The sequence below is a fragment of the Oratosquilla oratoria genome, chromosome 44, assembly GCF_046742065.1.
Source record: "Oratosquilla oratoria isolate Oo_2021 chromosome 44, ASM4674206v1, whole genome shotgun sequence".
Classification (NCBI taxonomy): Eukaryota; Metazoa; Arthropoda; class Malacostraca; order Stomatopoda; family Squillidae; genus Oratosquilla; species Oratosquilla oratoria.
Genome location: NC_134820.1, coordinates 6,347,899 through 6,365,903, shown reverse-complemented (window position 1 = coordinate 6,365,903; position 18,005 = coordinate 6,347,899). Strand labels below are relative to the sequence as shown.

Below are 18,005 nucleotides of genomic sequence, written 5' to 3'. Positions count from 1 at the left end.
AGAGTGTTCTCCTCATCCACCTGTTTTCATTACTCTTCCATATGATGGTGCAGTCCTGAGAGGTTGTGTATGGATGATGCTGTAATGCATAATGGGGAGTGGGTAAGGGATGGGGGGGTGAGGGAGTATGTGTGACAAATAAATTGACTCAGCCTGAAGGGATTTCTCCCCGCCTTCTCCTTTTCTGCATGAGGGGACGGAGAGGGGGGGTTGCCGATTTAATGAAGTGGATGTGCTGTGTCTTACGACACTGCTTCTGACCCAGGGCAGTGGGCAAGATGCAGAGATGACCCATCAACCAGGTGTCAAGATAAGAGGGAGGGAAGAGGGTAGAGGGGAATGGAGTTTGTTAGAGATGGAATAGGTGGGAGTGTTTTTTATTCCTTTGTTTTTTGGCTACCTCCCTTATAAGGAGGGGAAAAAGCTTTTGGTATATGTACATATGTATGTTTTCAGAGTCATCCTGGCGCAATGTTTTCGGGAGACCAACTGGATGCTATGGATGACCGGTTATTGATCAATTTGGTGCGGGATGCTGTCATTTTCTACAGAGTCTCACCCAAACATAAGCTTCGTATTGTTAAGGTATGTTTATCCCATATTTGTTTTCTGTTGTAATCTTGCCCAAGTGACATACTTGACTTGTTTTAGTTCCTCATATAGTCAGTTGCCTAACTTGAAGCTATGGGTATAGCCTGGGAAAACCCTTATTGTTTGCACATCTACTGATGACCTACACATGGTGAACTGTCTCACTGTTAGTCTGTACATTATCCATTTATTTATTTATTATTATTATTTGTTTTATGGTTTAACGTCACAAACTCCCCCCTGTCGGAAGGCTAGGTCGGTGCCCCTCACAGAGGGCTTTGTAGCGTGGAATTTAATGAACCATGCCCTTGGTTCAACTTCGCTAGTGGCAGGATTCGAACCGCCATCCCCTCGACCTTCGGCGCAAGTAATGACGCCCTAACCCGCTCAGCCAGCGAGCTTCCATTATCCATTTATGGAATTTATATATGTTCATAATATTACTGCATGGTGTTAGGAATGGCTTGGAATTTAAGGGAAAGACAATGAATCTGTAAACTTTGCATTTCACTTGGCAAAATGACTCCTGCAATGTTGCTGCCTGAGATGTAAAGAGAAAAAGATGAGTATTGAGCCCTTCACCTAATCATGCCTGAGGGCTCAAATTAAAATCGAAGGAGTATACAGTAAGTCCTCGTTATACAATACATATGCATTCCTGAAAACCTTACCGCAAATTGAAATTACAGTATACCGAATCTAGGGCTTTTTCGATATTTCCGAGACATTCTCGGTGGTGGCACTACGGTACTGTGTAAACAAAACACGAGCGGATATTGTATCTGTGAATTTTTCTTACCATAAATAGAATTGAGGGTAGTAATTACCAAATACCGTAACTTTGAATTTACCTAGGATGAGGTGGATGGATGGGGTGAAGGGGGCTTTGGGGAAGAGGGGAATGTCTGTTGAGGAAGGACGGGAGAGGACAGAAGACGGGTGAATGGAGAATGGTTGTATATGGATGATGTGATGCATGAGGTGGAATGGGGGGGTGAGGTAGTATGTGTGAGCAAAATTTGACGCAGCCCGAAGGGATTTCTCTCCGTCTTCTCCTTTTATGCATGGGGGGACGGAGGGGGGGTCGCCGATTTAATGAAGCAGCCTCGCTGTGGATATGCTGTGTCTTGCGACACTGCTTCTGACCCAAGGCAGTGGACAAGGTGCAGGGATGACCCGTCATCCAGGAGGTGCTAAGATAAGAGGGAGGGTGGAGGTGTGTGGAGTGTATTCAGGGATGGAATGGGTGGGAATGATTTTATGCCTTTTCCTTTTTGGCTACCTCCCTTGTAAGGGGGAAAAAGCCTTGGTATATGTATGTATGTGAATTTACCGGATAAAGAATTACCCTATGAGGAAGACGTACTGTAGTCCCTTTACAACACTTAATCAATCATTCTGTTGCCCCAGTTCTGTCTTGTAAGAGACCCATGGCCTCAAAAAACTGGTTATGGCCACTGGTTCTGCCCATAAGTCACATGGTCAAGAGTGTTTGTGGTGCTGGTCTGGCATGGCATGAAGGACAGGGTAGTTTAAAGTGCTCTGTATCATCTGTGTGGTGTTTGCATATAGTGCATTTAGCTTATTACCAAGCCAATTCTATGTATTTTTGCAGTGTAGGGTGTTGACCTGAAAGTAGACATGCTAGTGCAGTTCTTGTTTTTTTTTTTGCTATTTATGTCTTTGCTGGGTTGAATTCTGAGAGAGTCTAAAATATAGAATTTGGTAATCAATATATTAACCTCTTCAATACAAGTCATATTCTCGCGTGCAGCATCAGATGCCTAATGTATGATGTTTCACACCACTTGCATTATAGAATATAGTATCTTTCACTCTGAGTAATAATAAACACAGAAGACATGATCAAACCAGTTCGCAGAATTCAGGGGTCACTCAGCTACAACTACAAAATAAATATAATCAAGACGCCGATGCCAGAATCCTGGTATACCCACTCACGCCTCATGATACCTATGTAGGCATCATCATATAGAAGAGGTTAAGGATTATTCATTTTTTAGGCTATGTATGTTTTAGTTTAGAAATGACATGTGGTATAGGGGATACGTTGTTGTAAATCTTTGATTAGAATACATACATACATACATATACCAAGGCTTTTTCCCCCTTCCAAGGGAGGTAGCCAAAAAGGGAAAGGCACAAAAACACTCCCACCCATTACATCCCCAAATACACTCCACACCCCTCCCACCCTTCCTCTCATCTGAGCACCTCCTGGATGACGGGTCATCCCTGCACCCTGCCCACCGCCCTGGGTCAGAAGCAGTGTCGCAAGACACAGTACATCCACAGCAAGGCCACTTCATTTAATCGGCGACCCCCCCTCTCCGTCCCCCTTTGCATATAAGGCGAGGACGGGGAGAAATCCCTTCGGGCTGCGTCAAAATTTACTCACACATACTACCCCACCCCCCCGCCCATTTCTCCTCATGCAGTCACAACATCATCCATATACAACCATTCTCCACTCACCTCTGTCTTCCGTCCTCTCCCTTCCTTCCTCAACAGACATTCCCCTCTTCCCCAAAGCCCCCTTCACCCCATCCATCCACCTCATCCTACGACGTCCCCTCATGTTCACTCCCTCCACATCTGCCTTCCATACCTCTTTTACTAGTCTTTCTTCACTCATTCTTTCCATGTGTCCAAACCATCCTAATATTCTTTCATCAACCCTATCTCCCAAATCCTTTTTCACCCCTGTTCTTCTCCTCACCTCCTCATTTCTCACTCTATCTAGCCTAGTAACCCCCACCATACTTCTCAGACACCTCATCTCAAACACATTCAAACTCCTTCTCTCTTCTTCTCTTATTACGGAGCTGCCTAGTGTAGGCCTTATGGTCTTTTGCAGTCTCCTTTATTTCTTATGTTCTTATGTTATGTTCCACGTTTCTGCCCCATACAGTGCTGTTGGCACAATCACTCCTTCATACAGTCTCCTCTTCGCATCCATTCCCAAATGTCTATTCCTCATTACACTCTTTAAACCACCAAGGCATTTACTCGCTTCTCTCAATCTACATTCTACCTCCACCTTCACTCCACCTTTTCCTGCTACACTTGCACCCAAGTATCTAAAACTATCCACTTCCTCCAGTCTCTCTCCTTAATGCTCAATTCCAGTCTATTGCCACTTTCACCCCTTGTACATCTCATCACCGTACTTTTACCCACATTTATCTTTAGCTTTCTTCTATCACATACTCTCCCAAACTCTGCCATCAGCTTCCTCAATCCCTCCTCTGACCCTGCCACAAGCGCAGTGTCGTCCGCAAACAACAGCTGGCTCACCTCCCACTTTTCTCCATTTTCTTTAACCATCTCCAATCCCTGACTCACTACCCTAGCATTCACCTCTCGCACCACCCCATCCATGTATAAGTTGAACAGCCAGGGCGACATAACGCATCCTTGACGAAGTCCCACCTTTACTTCAAACCACTCACTCTCTCCATTTCTAATCCTAACACATGCTCTACTACTCTCATAAAAACTCTTGACAGCTCCCAAAAGCTTTCCTCCTATCCCATAAATCTGCATAACCTCCCACAGTGCCTTTCTGTCTACCCTATCATAAGCCTTTTCCAGATCCATAAAAGCCCAAAAAACATCCTTCCCCTTTCCTATAGCTTTCTCACATATCTGTCTTACCACAAAGATCTGATCTACACAACCTGTCCTAAATCCACACTGTTCCTCACCAATTACTCCTTCTGTTCCTCTCCTAATCCTCTCAATTAAGATCCTCCCATAAGCCTTCCCTACTACACTCAACAGGCTAATCCCTCTGAAACTACTACATTCACACTTGTCCCCTTTTCCCTTGTAAAGAGGAACTATACAGGCACTACTCCAGTCCTCCGGTACTCTACCCTCTCTCCAGCAAACATTAAATAACCTCACCAACCAGTCCACCATCACTGAACCTCCCTTTCTCAGACATTCTGCATGACATCCATCCAGACCAGGTGCCTTACCTGCTTTCATCATCTTTACAACTGCCCTCACCTCATCCTTCCTTATTTCTCCTCCATTCTCCTCACTCATCACTCTCATTTTCTTCGCATTTCCCACTGCAGCTATCTTTCCCTCCCCATCCTCCTTCACATTCAGCAACTCCCTAAAATACTCTGCCCATCTTCCCCTCACTGCCATCTCTTCCATTATCATCTCTCCATCTGTACCTTTTACCTTTTCTTCCCTACTTGATTCGCCTCCTCTTCCTCTCTTAATTTCTTTCCAAAACATCTTTTTATTACTTTCAAAATTTTCTGTCAAACTCTTACCCCATTTCACATCTGCTCTCCTCTTTGCCTCCTTTACCTTTTGCTTTACTTCTCTTTTCTTTTCTTTGTACGTCTCATATGACTCCCCCGTCTGGGGTATTGGCTGCTTGTTATTGTGGCAAAGTAGCATGCAGTCGATACTTTAGGGTCTATATGGGGCGCCCCTACAGACCAGAGCCACACATCATTTTGTCTATCATAGAAGAAATTCTGTTCATAGAGAAATGATGACACTTTTATACTACGACTGTCCCTCCGTTATGCTGTCCCCCAACCCCTTGTTGCTGTCCTGTACCATTTCTCTGAGTATTCTCTTTCTGTGATGGGGGAATTCCCTGTGGTGGGGGAAAAGAATACTGCCACCAAGTTTCCCACTTGGATCGTAAGAGGCGAGAAGAAAGGGACGGGGAGAGGGACTAGGCATCCTTCTCCCTGTAGCCCCAAGGGGCAGATTCCTAAAAAGAAAAGGAAAGGCATAAGGGGTGCTGGAGGGCCTCGGGCCAGCACCCTAAGGTTTGGGTCTTTTAACCCATTCAACTCCGATGACAAGATGTCTTGTCATTTGGTCAAATAAAACAAAAAATCATAAAACACCAAAATGTTTGATCAAACACCAGAAAAATATGACGTCAGTCCTCGCTTCGCTGCGAGCGAAGCGAGGACTGACGTCATATTTTTCTGGTGTTTGATCAAACATTTTTGTGTTTTATGATTTTTTGTTTTATTTGACCAAATGACAAGACATCTTGTCATCGGAGTTGAATGGGTTAATGTGCGTGGATGTGGTACAGATGAGAGTAAAAGGGAAGAGATAGGTAGTATGTTTGTGAGAAGAAAGTTGGATGTGTTGGCTTTGAGTGAAACTAAGTTGAAAGGGAAGGGTGAGTGTAAGTTTGGGAGTGTAAGTGGGAGGTTATCAGGAGTGAAGAGAGGGCGAGGGAGGGAAGGGGTGGCTATTCTAGTAAGTGAGGAGATAGGTAAAGGGGTAGTGGAGTGGAAGGAGGTTTCCTCAAGGATAATGTGGATGAAGGTGAAACTGGGAAAGGAGATGTGGGTCTTTGTAAGTGCATATGGGCCGGGCAGTGAGAAGAGCATGGAAGAAAGGGAGGCCTTTTGGATAGATTTAAATGAGTGCATAGAGGGTTTAGGAAGAAATGTCAATGTAATAGTACTGGGAGACCTTAATGCTAGGGTGGGAAATGGTCCAATCGATGGAGTGGTTGGGAAGTGTGGAGTTCCAGGAAAGAATCGTAGTGGAGAGTTGATGGTGGAAATGTGTCTAGAAAGAGAGTTGATGATAGCAAATACAGTGTTTCGGAAGAAAGTCAAGCATAAGTACACATGGGAGAGGGTGGTGGAGGGAAGGGTGGTAGATAGAGCGCTAATGGATTATGTAGTGGTAAATAGGATTATGATAGGAAGAGTTAAGGATGTACATGTGCTAAGGGGAGAGGGTGGGGGAATATCAGATCATTTTTTGGTGGAAGGTAAGCTGAGAGTGGAGGATAGATGGAGAAGGAGGAAAGGGACAAAAGGTAGGGAGGTTCTTAGAGTGAACTCCTTGAATGAAAAGGAAAAGGAGAAGGAGTACGAAAAGAAGCTGAAGGAGGAGTGGGAGGGAGTAAAGGATAGAACAGAGATGGGTGTGGAGGAGGAATGGGGATGGTTCAAGGAGGGAGTCTTAAAGTGTGCAAGGATGGTGTGTGGAACAAGAAGGACAGGGGGAAATAGAAGAAAGTGTAGTGAATGGTGGGATGAGGAAACAAAGAAGGTTGTAGAAGAGAAGAAGCGAGCATTCACAGATTGGTATTTTTGATTAGAATACTGCTGGAATTTTCATGTTGTACATTGTAGACTGTAAATCAGTGTGGGTTGATGGGTTCAAAGGCTCTTGCATATTGTTGTGTACCTATGATGGAAGAAGAAAATTATAGGGCTATAGGAAAAGACGAGATACAAATACCATTGTAAAGTGATGAAATTTGATGAGGCACCTGGGGTGGATGGTTGTCATGTGGGATATCTGGCTAGCGGGTGAACAGTTATTGTTGTTGTCATTCCCTAGACTGTCAGAACTACTTGGCTACACAGTCAATGAATGATAACAACAACAACAGTTATTGTAAATTAGCTGTTGAGTTTATTTAATGAGTTACTAGAGGAGGAGAGGACTGGAGGAGTGCATGTATAGTTCCACTATACAAAAGAAAAGACAAATATGAATTTAGTAGCTTTAGAAGGATCAGCCTATTAAATGTAGTTGGTAAAGCATATGGGTGTCAATGGAGAGGCTAAGGAAGGGAACAGAAGTAGTAATAGGGCTATTCCCCTCACAAGGGAAAAAACTTTTTGGTATATGTATTTATATCACATAGAAGAAAGAAAACATATGCTCTTTCACTGCCACAGAATCACCCATTGCAAGCAACACTATGTCACACAGACATTTACAAGTATAGCCAGAAGTTATATTGCTGGCTTCTTAGGAACTACAGGGTTTACGCTGTGACCGCAAGATTACATGTTATTCATAACATAACATTTGCTTGGTCATGTCTTTGTCGTTATCCTAATTGCAAGTTTATTATTGTTTGTGTTTTATATATTTCAGGCTCTTCAAGATAGTGGAGAAATTGTTGGCATGACAGGTGATGGCGTTAATGATGTAGTGGCTTTGAAAAGAGCCAACATTGGAATTGCGATGGGGAAGATGGGTTCAGCTGTGAGCAAGGAAGCTGCAGACATAATTCTCAATGATGATAATTTTACAACAATAATGTAAGTTAAAACCTGCAGTTGTGTAATTGTGATTTCATATTCTGCTTTTCTTCACACCCATTTTATCTCTTTCTCTTTTTCTCTTTCTCACTTTATCTTTTTTTCATGCTTCTCTCTCTTTCTCTTCCTCCCTCCAACCCTGCCTTCCTCCCACCCTCCATCTCTCACCTTTCCTCTCATCTTTCTCTCCCCCTCTTCCTAACTCCCTCTCTCTCCTTCGTTTCTGCCTTCCCTCTCTTGTGTGTATTTATGTTGTTGTATTATATGAGAAAAGACCTGTGCTCATAGTAACCAGTCTTTGTATCTTTCAGCATTTAATTTGTACTTAAATTCTTGTATAGCTTTTGCACACAATGGCCTCATCCATTTTGTTCGTGATATCTACCACTTTGTGTGGGAAACTATTCTTTTTCTGATCTCTTCTATAACTATCCTTTCTGAGTTTCTTTTCATGTCCTCTTGTTTTTCTTTGATCACACTTTAAGTCTTCTCTCTCAAGGACTTCCATCCCTTTCATAATTCTGTAAATGGCCAGTAGATCTCTTCTTTCACTTCTTTGTTCCAGGGTTGGTAGCAGTTTGGACAATCTTTATGTCAATTTAGAGTGTTGGTGCCATCTTTGTCATTGCTCTTTGGATTCTTTCTAATTTCTTTATATTCTTTTTGTACTGGATGTCCATATTGTCACAGCATACTCCAGTCTTGGTCTTATCAGTGTGACATATTTTCTTTACCATTTCCTCATCCAAGTAGTCAAAGCCCACTTTCATTGACCATAGTAAATTGAAGGTTTCTCTGACTATTTTATTGATATGCTTGTCTGGTGACATGTCTTTGCTAATAATTACTCTTGGGTCCCTTTCCGAGCTAACTTTTTTTTTTTTTTTTTTTTTTTTTTTTTCTTGGTACCAATTTTATATTTTCCTGATATTCTATTTTTACTTTTTCCAAACTCTATTATACTACATTTCTTGATGTTGAAGTTCACTTCCCACTTTTGACTCCATTCCCAGACTTTATCCAGGTCTCTCTGTAGTGATTCACAGTCTTCCTCTATACTTACTATCTTTAATAGTTTTGCATCATCTGCAAAGAAGTTCATATAACATTCCACACCTTCATCCATGTCATTTATGTATATAGCAAACATTATTGGAGCCAATACAGAACCTTGTGGGACTCCACTTATCATTTTTTCCAAGGTCGAGTATTTGTACCACCCTCATTTTTCTCCTGTTCAAGAGGTCTTCCATCTATTTCAATAACTTTCCATGTACACCACCTATTATTTCAATTTTTCTTAGTAGCTTTTTGTGTTGTACTTTATCAAATGCTTTTTGTAAATCTAGGAAAGCACAATCACCCCATCCATCCCCTTCTTGCAATATTTCTATTAGCCTTGAGTAGGAGCAAATCAAGTTAGTGGCACATGATATTCCGTGTGAAAATCCAAATCGTTTTGGATTCAGTATATTATTTTCTTCCAGATGTTTAATCCATCTGCTTTTGATAACTTTTTCACTTATTTTTGCTATTGTACTCGGAAGAAAGTCAAGCATAAGTACACATGGGAGAGGGTGGTGGAGGGAAAGGTGGTAGATAGAGCTTTAATGGACTATGTAGTGGTAAATAGGATTATGATAGGAAGAGTTAGGGATGTATATGTGCTAAGGGGAGAGGGTGGGGGAATATCAGATCATTTTCTGGTGGAAGGTAAGTTGAGAGTGGAGGACAGATGGAGAAAGAGGAAAGGGACAAAAGATAGGGAGGTGCTTAGAGTGAACTCTCTAAACGAAGAGGAAAAGGAGAAGGAGTACAAGAGGAAGCTGAAGGAGGAGTGGGAGGGAGTGAAGGATTGAGTGGAGGTAGGTGTGGAGGAGGAATGGGGATGGTACAAGGAGGGACACTGCTTCTGACCCAGGGCGGTGGGCAGGGTGCAGGGATGACCCGTCATCCAGGAGGTGCTCAGATGAGAGGAAGGGTGTGGAGTGTATTTAGGGATGAAATGGGTGGGAGTGTTTTTATGCCTTTCCCTTTTTGGCTACCTCCCTTGGAAGGGGGAAAAAGCCTTGGTATATGTATGTACAAGGAGGGAGTCACAAAGTGTGCAAGGATGGTGTGTGGAACAAGAAGGTCAGGAGGAAATAGAAGGAAGGGTAGTGAATGGAGGGATGAGGAAATGAAGAAGGTTGTAGAAGAGAAGAAGCGAGCTTTCACAGATTGGTTACAAAGTAGGACGAGGGAGTCATATGAGACGTACAGGGAAAAGAAAAGAGAAGTAAAGAAAAAGGTAAAGGAGGCAAAGAGGAGAGCAGATGTGAAATGGGGTAAGAGTATGACAGAAAATTTTGAAAGTAATAAAAAGATGTTTTGGAAAGAAATTAAGAGAGGAAGAGGAGGCGAATCAGGTAGAGAAGAAAAGGTAAAAGGTGCAGATGGAGAGATGATAATGGAAGAGAAGGCAGTAAGGGGAAGATGGGCAGAATATTTTAGGGAGTTGCTTAATGTGAAGGAGGATAGGGAGAGAAAGATAGCTGCAGTGGGAAATGCTAAGAAAATGAGAGTGATGAGTGAGGAAAATGGAGGAGAAATAAGGAAGGATGAAGTGAAGGCAGCAGTTAAGATGATGAAAGCAGGTAAGGCACCTGGTCTGGATGGATGCCATGCAGAATGTCTTAAAAAAGGAGGTATAGTGATGTTGGACTGGTTGGTGAGGTTATTTAATGTTTGCCGGAGAGAAGGTAGAGTGCCAGAGGACTGGAGGAGTGCGTGCATAGTTCCACTTTACAAGGGAAAGGGGGACAAGTGTGAATGTAGTAGTTTCAGAGGGATTAGCTTGTTAAGTGTAGTTGGGAAGGCTTATGGGAGGATCTTGATTGAGAGGATTAGGAGAGGAACAGAGGGAGTAATTGGTGAGGAACAGTGTGGGTTTAGGACAGGTAGAGGTTGTGTAGATCAGATTTTTGTGGTAAGACAGATATGTGAGAAAGCTATAGGTAAGGGGAAGGATGTTTTCTGGGCCTTTATGGATCTGGAAAAGGCTTATGACAGGGTAGACAGAAAGGCACTGTGGGAGGTTATGCAGATTTATGGGATAGGAGGAAAGCTTCTGGGAGCTGTCAAGAGTTTTTATGAGAGTAGTAGAGCTTGTGTCAGGATTGGAAATGGAGAGAGTGAGTGGTTTGAGGTAAAGGTGGGACTTCGTCAAGGATGCGTTATGTCACCCTGGCTGTTCAACTTATACATGGATGGGGTGGTGCGAGAGGTGAATGCAAGGGTAGTGGGTCAGGGATTGGAGATGGTTAAGGAAAATGGAGAAAAGTGGGAGGTGAGCCAGCTGTTGTTTGCGGACGACACTGCGCTTGTGGCAGGATCGGAGGAGGGATTGAGGAAGCTGGTGACAGAGTTTGGGAGAGTGTGTGATAGAAGAAAGCTGAAGATAAATGTGGGTAAAAGTAAGGTGATGAGATGTACAAGGGGTGAAAGTGGCAGTAATCTGGAAGTGAGCATTAAGGGAGAGCAACTGGAGGAAGTGGATAGTTTTAGATATTTGGGTGCAAATGTGGCAGGAAAGGGTGGAGTGAAGGTGGAGGTAGAATGTAGATTGAGAGAAGCGAGTAAATGCCTTGGTGGTTTAAAAAGTGTAATGAGGAATAGGAATCTGGGAATGGATGCTAAGAGGAGACTGTATGAAGGAGTGATTGTGCCAACAGCACTGTATGGAGCAGAAACATGGAACATGAGAGAGGAAGAGAGAAGGAACTTGAATGTGTTTGAGATGAAGTGTCTGAGAAGTATGATGGGGGTTACTAGGCTAGATAGAGTGAGAAATGAGGAAGTGAGGAGGAGAACAGGGGTGGAAAGGGAGCTGGGAGATAGGGTTGATGAAAGAATATTAGGATGGTTTGGACACATGGAAAGAATGAGTGAAGAAAGACTAGTAAAGGAGGTATGGAAGGCAGATGTGGAGGGAGTGAACATGAGGGGACGTCCTAGGATGAGATGGATGGATGGGGTGAAGGGGGCTTTGGGGAAGAGGGGAATGTCTGTTGAGGAAGGACGGGAGAGGACAGAAGACAGGGGTGAATGGAGAATGGTTGTATATGGAAAATGTTGTGATGCATGAGGTGGATTGGACGGGGGAATGGGGGTGAGGTAGCGTGTGTGAGCAAAAATTTTTGACGCAGCCCGAAGGGATTTCTCCCCGTCCTCTCCTTTATATGGGGGGACGGAGAGGGGGGGTCGCCGATTTAATGAAGCGGCCTTGCTGTGGATGTGCTGTGTCCTGCGGCACTGCTTCTGACCCAGGGCAGTGGACAAGGTGCAGGGATGGCCCGTCATCTGGGAGGTGCTAAGATGGGAGGGAGGGTGGAGGGGTGTGGAGTGTTTTCGGGGATGAAATGGGTGGGAGTGTTTTTGTGCCTTGTCCTTTTTGGCTACCCCCCTGGTAAGGGGAAAAAAAAAAAGCCTTGGTATATGTATGTATGTATGCTTGTAAGGGAGACAGGTCTATAGTTAGTTGGATTCTCCGCATTCCCCCCCCCCCTTTATATATTGGTACAATATTTGCATTTTGTGTTACCTTTCCTTCTTTGAGCAAATAATCAATCATCTTGTATATTTTGTCCATTAGTTCATCTATACATTCTTTTAACATCCAATTTGCAATTCCAACCAGACCATGTGATTTTCTGAAGTCAAGGTTTATTATTTGGTCCGTTATTTCCTTTCACTGGGGGGATATCTCTGACTTTCATCCCAATTTTGTGTATTTTCAATTGTGAATACAGATTTAAAATGTTTGTTCATAATTTCAGCCATTTCTACATCTATATATTCATCATTCTCTTGATGCAATTTTACTATTTCTTGTTTATCTTTTAGTGTACCATTCACATACCTGTAGAATAGTTTAGGTTGGTCCTTGCCTTTGTCTGTTATGTCTTTTTTCATTGTTTCTCGTTTCTTTCCTGCGTATTTCTTAGTTTGGTATATATTTGCCATTTTTTTTCTTTCTTTTTCAAGCTTTGTCTCTTATCTTTAGCCTTGCTACATTTTTTGTTGTACCAGCACTTATGTACACCCTTTCTTGCTTCTGCTTTGGTACGTATTTGTCTATTCCCTCTTTATAATTTCTTTTAATATGTTCCATTTCTCTTCCATCTTTGTTTCTTCATTTAAGAAGTTTTCCCAATTTACATTTTGAAAGAATTTTCTGAGTTTCTTGAAATATGTTTTGTTGTACATTTGTCTCTTTTCTGTTTCTCATTTCTTCTCAAATCAATTTGTTCTTTTAATTAAAACTCTATTAGTATGTGGTCATTCTTCCCAATTGGTGTCTTGTATTCCATTTTATCCACAATTTCAGGCTGACATAAATATTCAATTTAGTCTCAATGGTTCTTTGTTTCTATATCTGGTATTTTCCTTTACCCATTGAGTCATTGTGTATTCAATGGTCATATCCAGTAGTATATTTCCCCAAAGGTCTTCACCACCTTTCACTGTGATCTTTTCCCAACATATTTCTTTTGAGTTAAAGTCACCCATAATTACTATGTTTCCTCCTTTCACTAATTCAATTAATGCATGCTTTGTGTCTTCCAACATTTTGGAATGATCACTCTCTATCCACATATATTACTACAAATTTTCTACTTTTCATATCACTGTTTTCAACTTTTATCATAATCAATTCTGCATTATTTTATCCTTCTGTTATCTTTGTCACATTTAAGCCTTTCTTAGTATAAAAAAAAAAAAAAAAAAACATAATTCCTCCACCCTGTTTCTCCTTTCTATTTTTCATCCAATGGTTCTGTAAACCTTGCCCCACATTATCAGGTGGTAGTGGACCTTTTAATTTCATCTCCACAATTCCCATTATATGTGGTTTCTCTACTGCCAGATAGTCATTCGATTCATTTAATCCTGAAGTCATGCCATCTATGTTGGCATGTGTTATTTTTCATTTTTCCTTTCTCCTCCTTTTTTGTTTATTATATACATATACCAGAGGCTTTTTTCCCCCTTACACAGGAAGTAGCCAAAAAGAAAAAGGCACAGAAACCACTCCCACCCATTCCACCCCTTACATACTCCACTCACCCTCCACACTCCCTCACATCTTGGCACTTCCTGGATGACAGGTCATCCCTGCATCCTGTCCACTACAATTTTTTCAGCCTCTGGATTATTAAACCCCCCCCCCCCCCCAAAAAAAAAAAAAACACACACACACACATTGCGGTCTTTTTTTCATTTCTTACTGTCTTTTCCCTCACTTTTTCATCATCGCTCATTCCTTTCTTTATCCATGTGTGTTGTGTGTATATATACATATACCAACGGCTTTTTCCCCTTACAAGGGAGGTAGCCAAAAAATAAAGGCATAAAATATACTCCCATGCACTCCATCACCACATACTCCACTCCCATTCACCCCTCTCCTTCCCTCTTAACTTGGCTCCTGGATAATGGATCCCTGCATCTCACCCACTGTCATAGGTCAGAAGCAATGTAGTAAGACACAGCACATCCAGAGCAAGGCCACTTCATTTAATCGGCAACCCCACCTCTCTGTCCCCTCATGCAGAAAAAGAGGCGGGGAGAAATTCCTTTGGGCTGAATCAAAATTCATTCACACATACTCCCTCATCCCCCATCCCCCACCCACTCCCATGCATCACAGCCTCATCCATACACAACCATTCTCCACTCACCCCTATCTTCCTCAGCAGTCATTCCCCTCATTCTCAATGCCCCTTTTACCCCATCCATCCATCTCATCCCTGATCACCCCCCCCCCCCATGTTCACTCCTTCCACCTCTGCCTTCAACACCTCTTTTACTAGTCTTTCCATGTGTCTAAACCATCCCAATACTCTTTCATCAACCTTATCTCCCAACTCCCTTTCCATCTCTGCTCTCCTCCCCACCTCATTTCTCACTCTATCCAGCCTAGTAACCCCCATCATACTTCTCAGACACCTCATCTCAAACACATTCAAACTCCTTCTCTCTTCCTCTCTTATGTTCCATGTTTCTGCCCCATACATTGCTGTTGGCACAATCACTCCTTCGTACAATCTCCTCTTCACATCCATTCCCAAATGTCTATTTCTCATTAAAAAATTTAATCCCCCAAGGCATTTACTTCTCTCAATCTACATTCTACCTCCACCTCCATTCCTCCCTTTCCCACATTTGCACCCAAGTATCTAAAACTATCCACTTCCTCCAGTTTCTCTCCCATAATACTTCCAATTTACTGCCATATTCTCCCCATGTACCTCTCATCACCTTACTTTTACCTGCAGTTATTTTCAACCTCCTTTCGCACACCTTCCCAAACTTTGTCACTAATTTCCTTAATCCCTCCTCTGATCCTGCTACAAGCAGTGTTGTCAGCAAACAACAACTGAGTTATCTCCCATTTTTCTCCCTTTTCTTTAACCATCTCCAATCCCCAGCCCATTACCTTTGCATTTACCCATTGCACGACTCCATTCATGTACAAATTGAAAAGCCAAGACAACATAACACATCCCTGGGGAAGTCCCACCTTTACCTCAAACCACTCATTCTCTCCATTTCTGATTCTAACACAAGCTCTACCACTCATAAAATCTCTTGACTGCCTTCAACAGCTTTCCCCCTATCCCATGTATCTGCAATACCTCCCACAGTGCCTTCCATTCTACCCTGTCATAAGCCTTTTCCAAATCCACAAAGGCTCAAAAAACATCCTTACCTTTTCCTAAAGCTTTCTCACATATCTGCTTTACCACAAAAATATGATCCACACAATCCCTACCTGTCCTAAACCCACACTGTTCCTCACCCATTACTCCCTCTGTTCCTCTCCTAATTCTCTTAATCAAAACCCTTCCTTAAGCCTTCCCAACTACACTCAAACTGATCCCTCTGAAACTACTACACTCACGCTTGTCCCCTTTTCCCTTGTGTGTATGTATGTGTATATACACATACATATCTTTCTCTTTATATCTCATTGTTTGTTTGTTTTGTTTTTTTCCAGGTCTGCTATTGAAGAGGGAAAAAGTATCTTCCACAACATCAGTAACTTTGTGCAGTTCCAAGTGAGCACCAGCATTGTGGCTTTAAGCCTAATTGCCCTCTCGACTTTCTTTGGCTTACCAAGCCCACTCAATCCTATGCAGGTTGGTTTCATAGGCTTTAATTTTGTTTGGATGTTCTTTTATATATTGTATTTTTTTTCAGTGGAATATTTTTAACCTCTTGATATTGTAGTAGTATTGTGATGATAATTTATCATTGTGGAGGTCTTGATAGAGACTGGAAAAAATGAGCAAGGCATTTAATGAATATTTTCTCTCGGTATTTACAAATGAGGTTAGCTATATCAATTTATTTCTCACACATGGGGTGAGGGAGTATGCATGAGAAATAAATTGACACAAACCGAAGGATTTCTCCCCATCTCCTTTTCTGCATGAGGGGACGGAGAGGGGAGTTGCTGATTTAACTGGATAGAGTGAGAAATGAAAGGAATGGAAGTCTTAGATAAGAATGACTTGTTAATATGGGATAATGGTAAAACAAGAGGACACGAAAAGAAACTAAAACAGGATAGTTACCGAAGAGATCTGAAAAAGAACAGCTTCCCACACAGAGTGATAGATACTTGGAACAAATTAGACAACAAAACAGTGTGTGCAAACACTATTCAAGATTTTAAGAAAAAAAATTATGCTGAGAGATACAAAGTGGGTCACCATGAGCATAGCTCTCTCCCCGTATAATACAACTAGGTAAATACCTTTATCCATATCATTTACATATATCTCCCCGTCTTCTCCTTTTATGCAATGGGGGGACGGAGATGGGGGGGGTCACCGATTTAATGAAGCGGCCTTGCTGTGGATGTGCTGTGTCTTGTAACACTGCTTCTGACCCAGGGCAGTGGACAAGGTGCAGGGATGACCCGTCATCCAGGAGGTGCTAAGATGAGAGGGAGGGTGGAGGTTAGTGGAGTGTATTCAGAGATGGAATGGGTGGGAATGATTTTATGCCTTTTCCTTTTTGGCTACCTCCCTTGTAAGGGGAAAAAAGCCTTGGTATATGTATGTATGTATTTACATATATAGCAAATATTATTGGAGCCCTGTGGGACACTACTAATCATTTCATCCCAAGTAGAATTTTTATCTCTGAGCACCACTCATTCTTCTTCCATGCAAGAAATCCTCCATCCATTTCAATAGTTCTCCTTGTATACCTCCTGTTGTTTCAAGTTTTCTTAATAATCTTTTGTGTGGTACTTTATCAAACACCTTTTGTAAGTCCAGGAAAGCACAGTCTGGGGGGTGGGGATATGACATTGGACATATATCATCATTTGTGTTGTCTATCTTGTGCTTGTATGTCTTTTGGCTACAACATTCCCTAATATTAGCCAGAAAAAAATCATACTGTCACCAATCTGAAAGATTAAATCATACTTTAATATTAATTGGAGTCCTGCTCTTTTGATTAATTCTAGATCCTGTTGATAAATGTGATAATGGATGGTCCCCCAGCATTGACACTTGGTATGGAACCAATTGATCAGGATGTGAAGCACCAGCCGCCAAGAGACACTTCCAAGAATATCATCTCTCCACAGCTTATCCGCAACTGCCTTATCTCTGCTGGAGTCATTATATGTGGTACCTTGTGGGTCTTCAGGTAAATAATAGTTTAATGTCTTCACTTATGTTCTATTTCTTATAATTACTTGCTTTTGCTTTTTGCTAGAGGGAGGGTGGAGGGGTGTGGAGTGTATTCAGGGATGGAATGGGTGGGAATGATTTTATGCCTTTTCCTTTTTGGATACCTCCCTTGTAAAGGGGAAAAAGCCTTGGTATATGTTCAATAATTACTTGTTAACCATTTAACACTAAGCCACATATATTTTAGTGGAAAATGATACATACATACATACATACATACATAATACATACATACCAAAGGCCCATTTTTGGGTGCCCAAATCAAAACTGACACCCATTTTTATTGGTATATATATGTATCTTTGAAGCATCCAAACGAATTTTTATCACCCATCCAGACAAGGTCCATTATAATTGTAAAATGTCTGTATGTCTTTAAGCATTCAGACAAGTTTTGTTGTACAGTGGACGTGATTGATCATAATGAAAGACAAGTTCACCTGTCTGATGATATCCAAATATCCAATATATCAAGAGACCATGATTACTAGGTTCAAGTATATACAGGTAAACGTCGACTTACGATGGCCGCGACTTACGATTGTTCGACTTTACGATGACGACGACG

General features: G+C 42.0%; 1 protein-coding gene across 2 annotated transcripts in view; it reads left to right on the top strand.

Annotated features, from left to right (window-relative positions):
- SPoCk (secretory pathway calcium atpase) overlaps positions 1–18,005 on the top strand; it is a 116,119-nt gene that overhangs the window by 84,023 nt on the left and 14,091 nt on the right. For both annotated transcript variants that reach the window (XM_076180598.1, XM_076180599.1), the window contains 4 exons: positions 457–585; positions 7,516–7,682; positions 15,724–15,865; positions 17,209–17,393. In XM_076180598.1, coding sequence (XP_076036713.1) covers positions 457–585; positions 7,516–7,682; positions 15,724–15,865; positions 17,209–17,393 — 623 coding nt within the window. The remainder of the gene's footprint in view (positions 1–456; positions 586–7,515; positions 7,683–15,723; positions 15,866–17,208; positions 17,394–18,005) is intronic.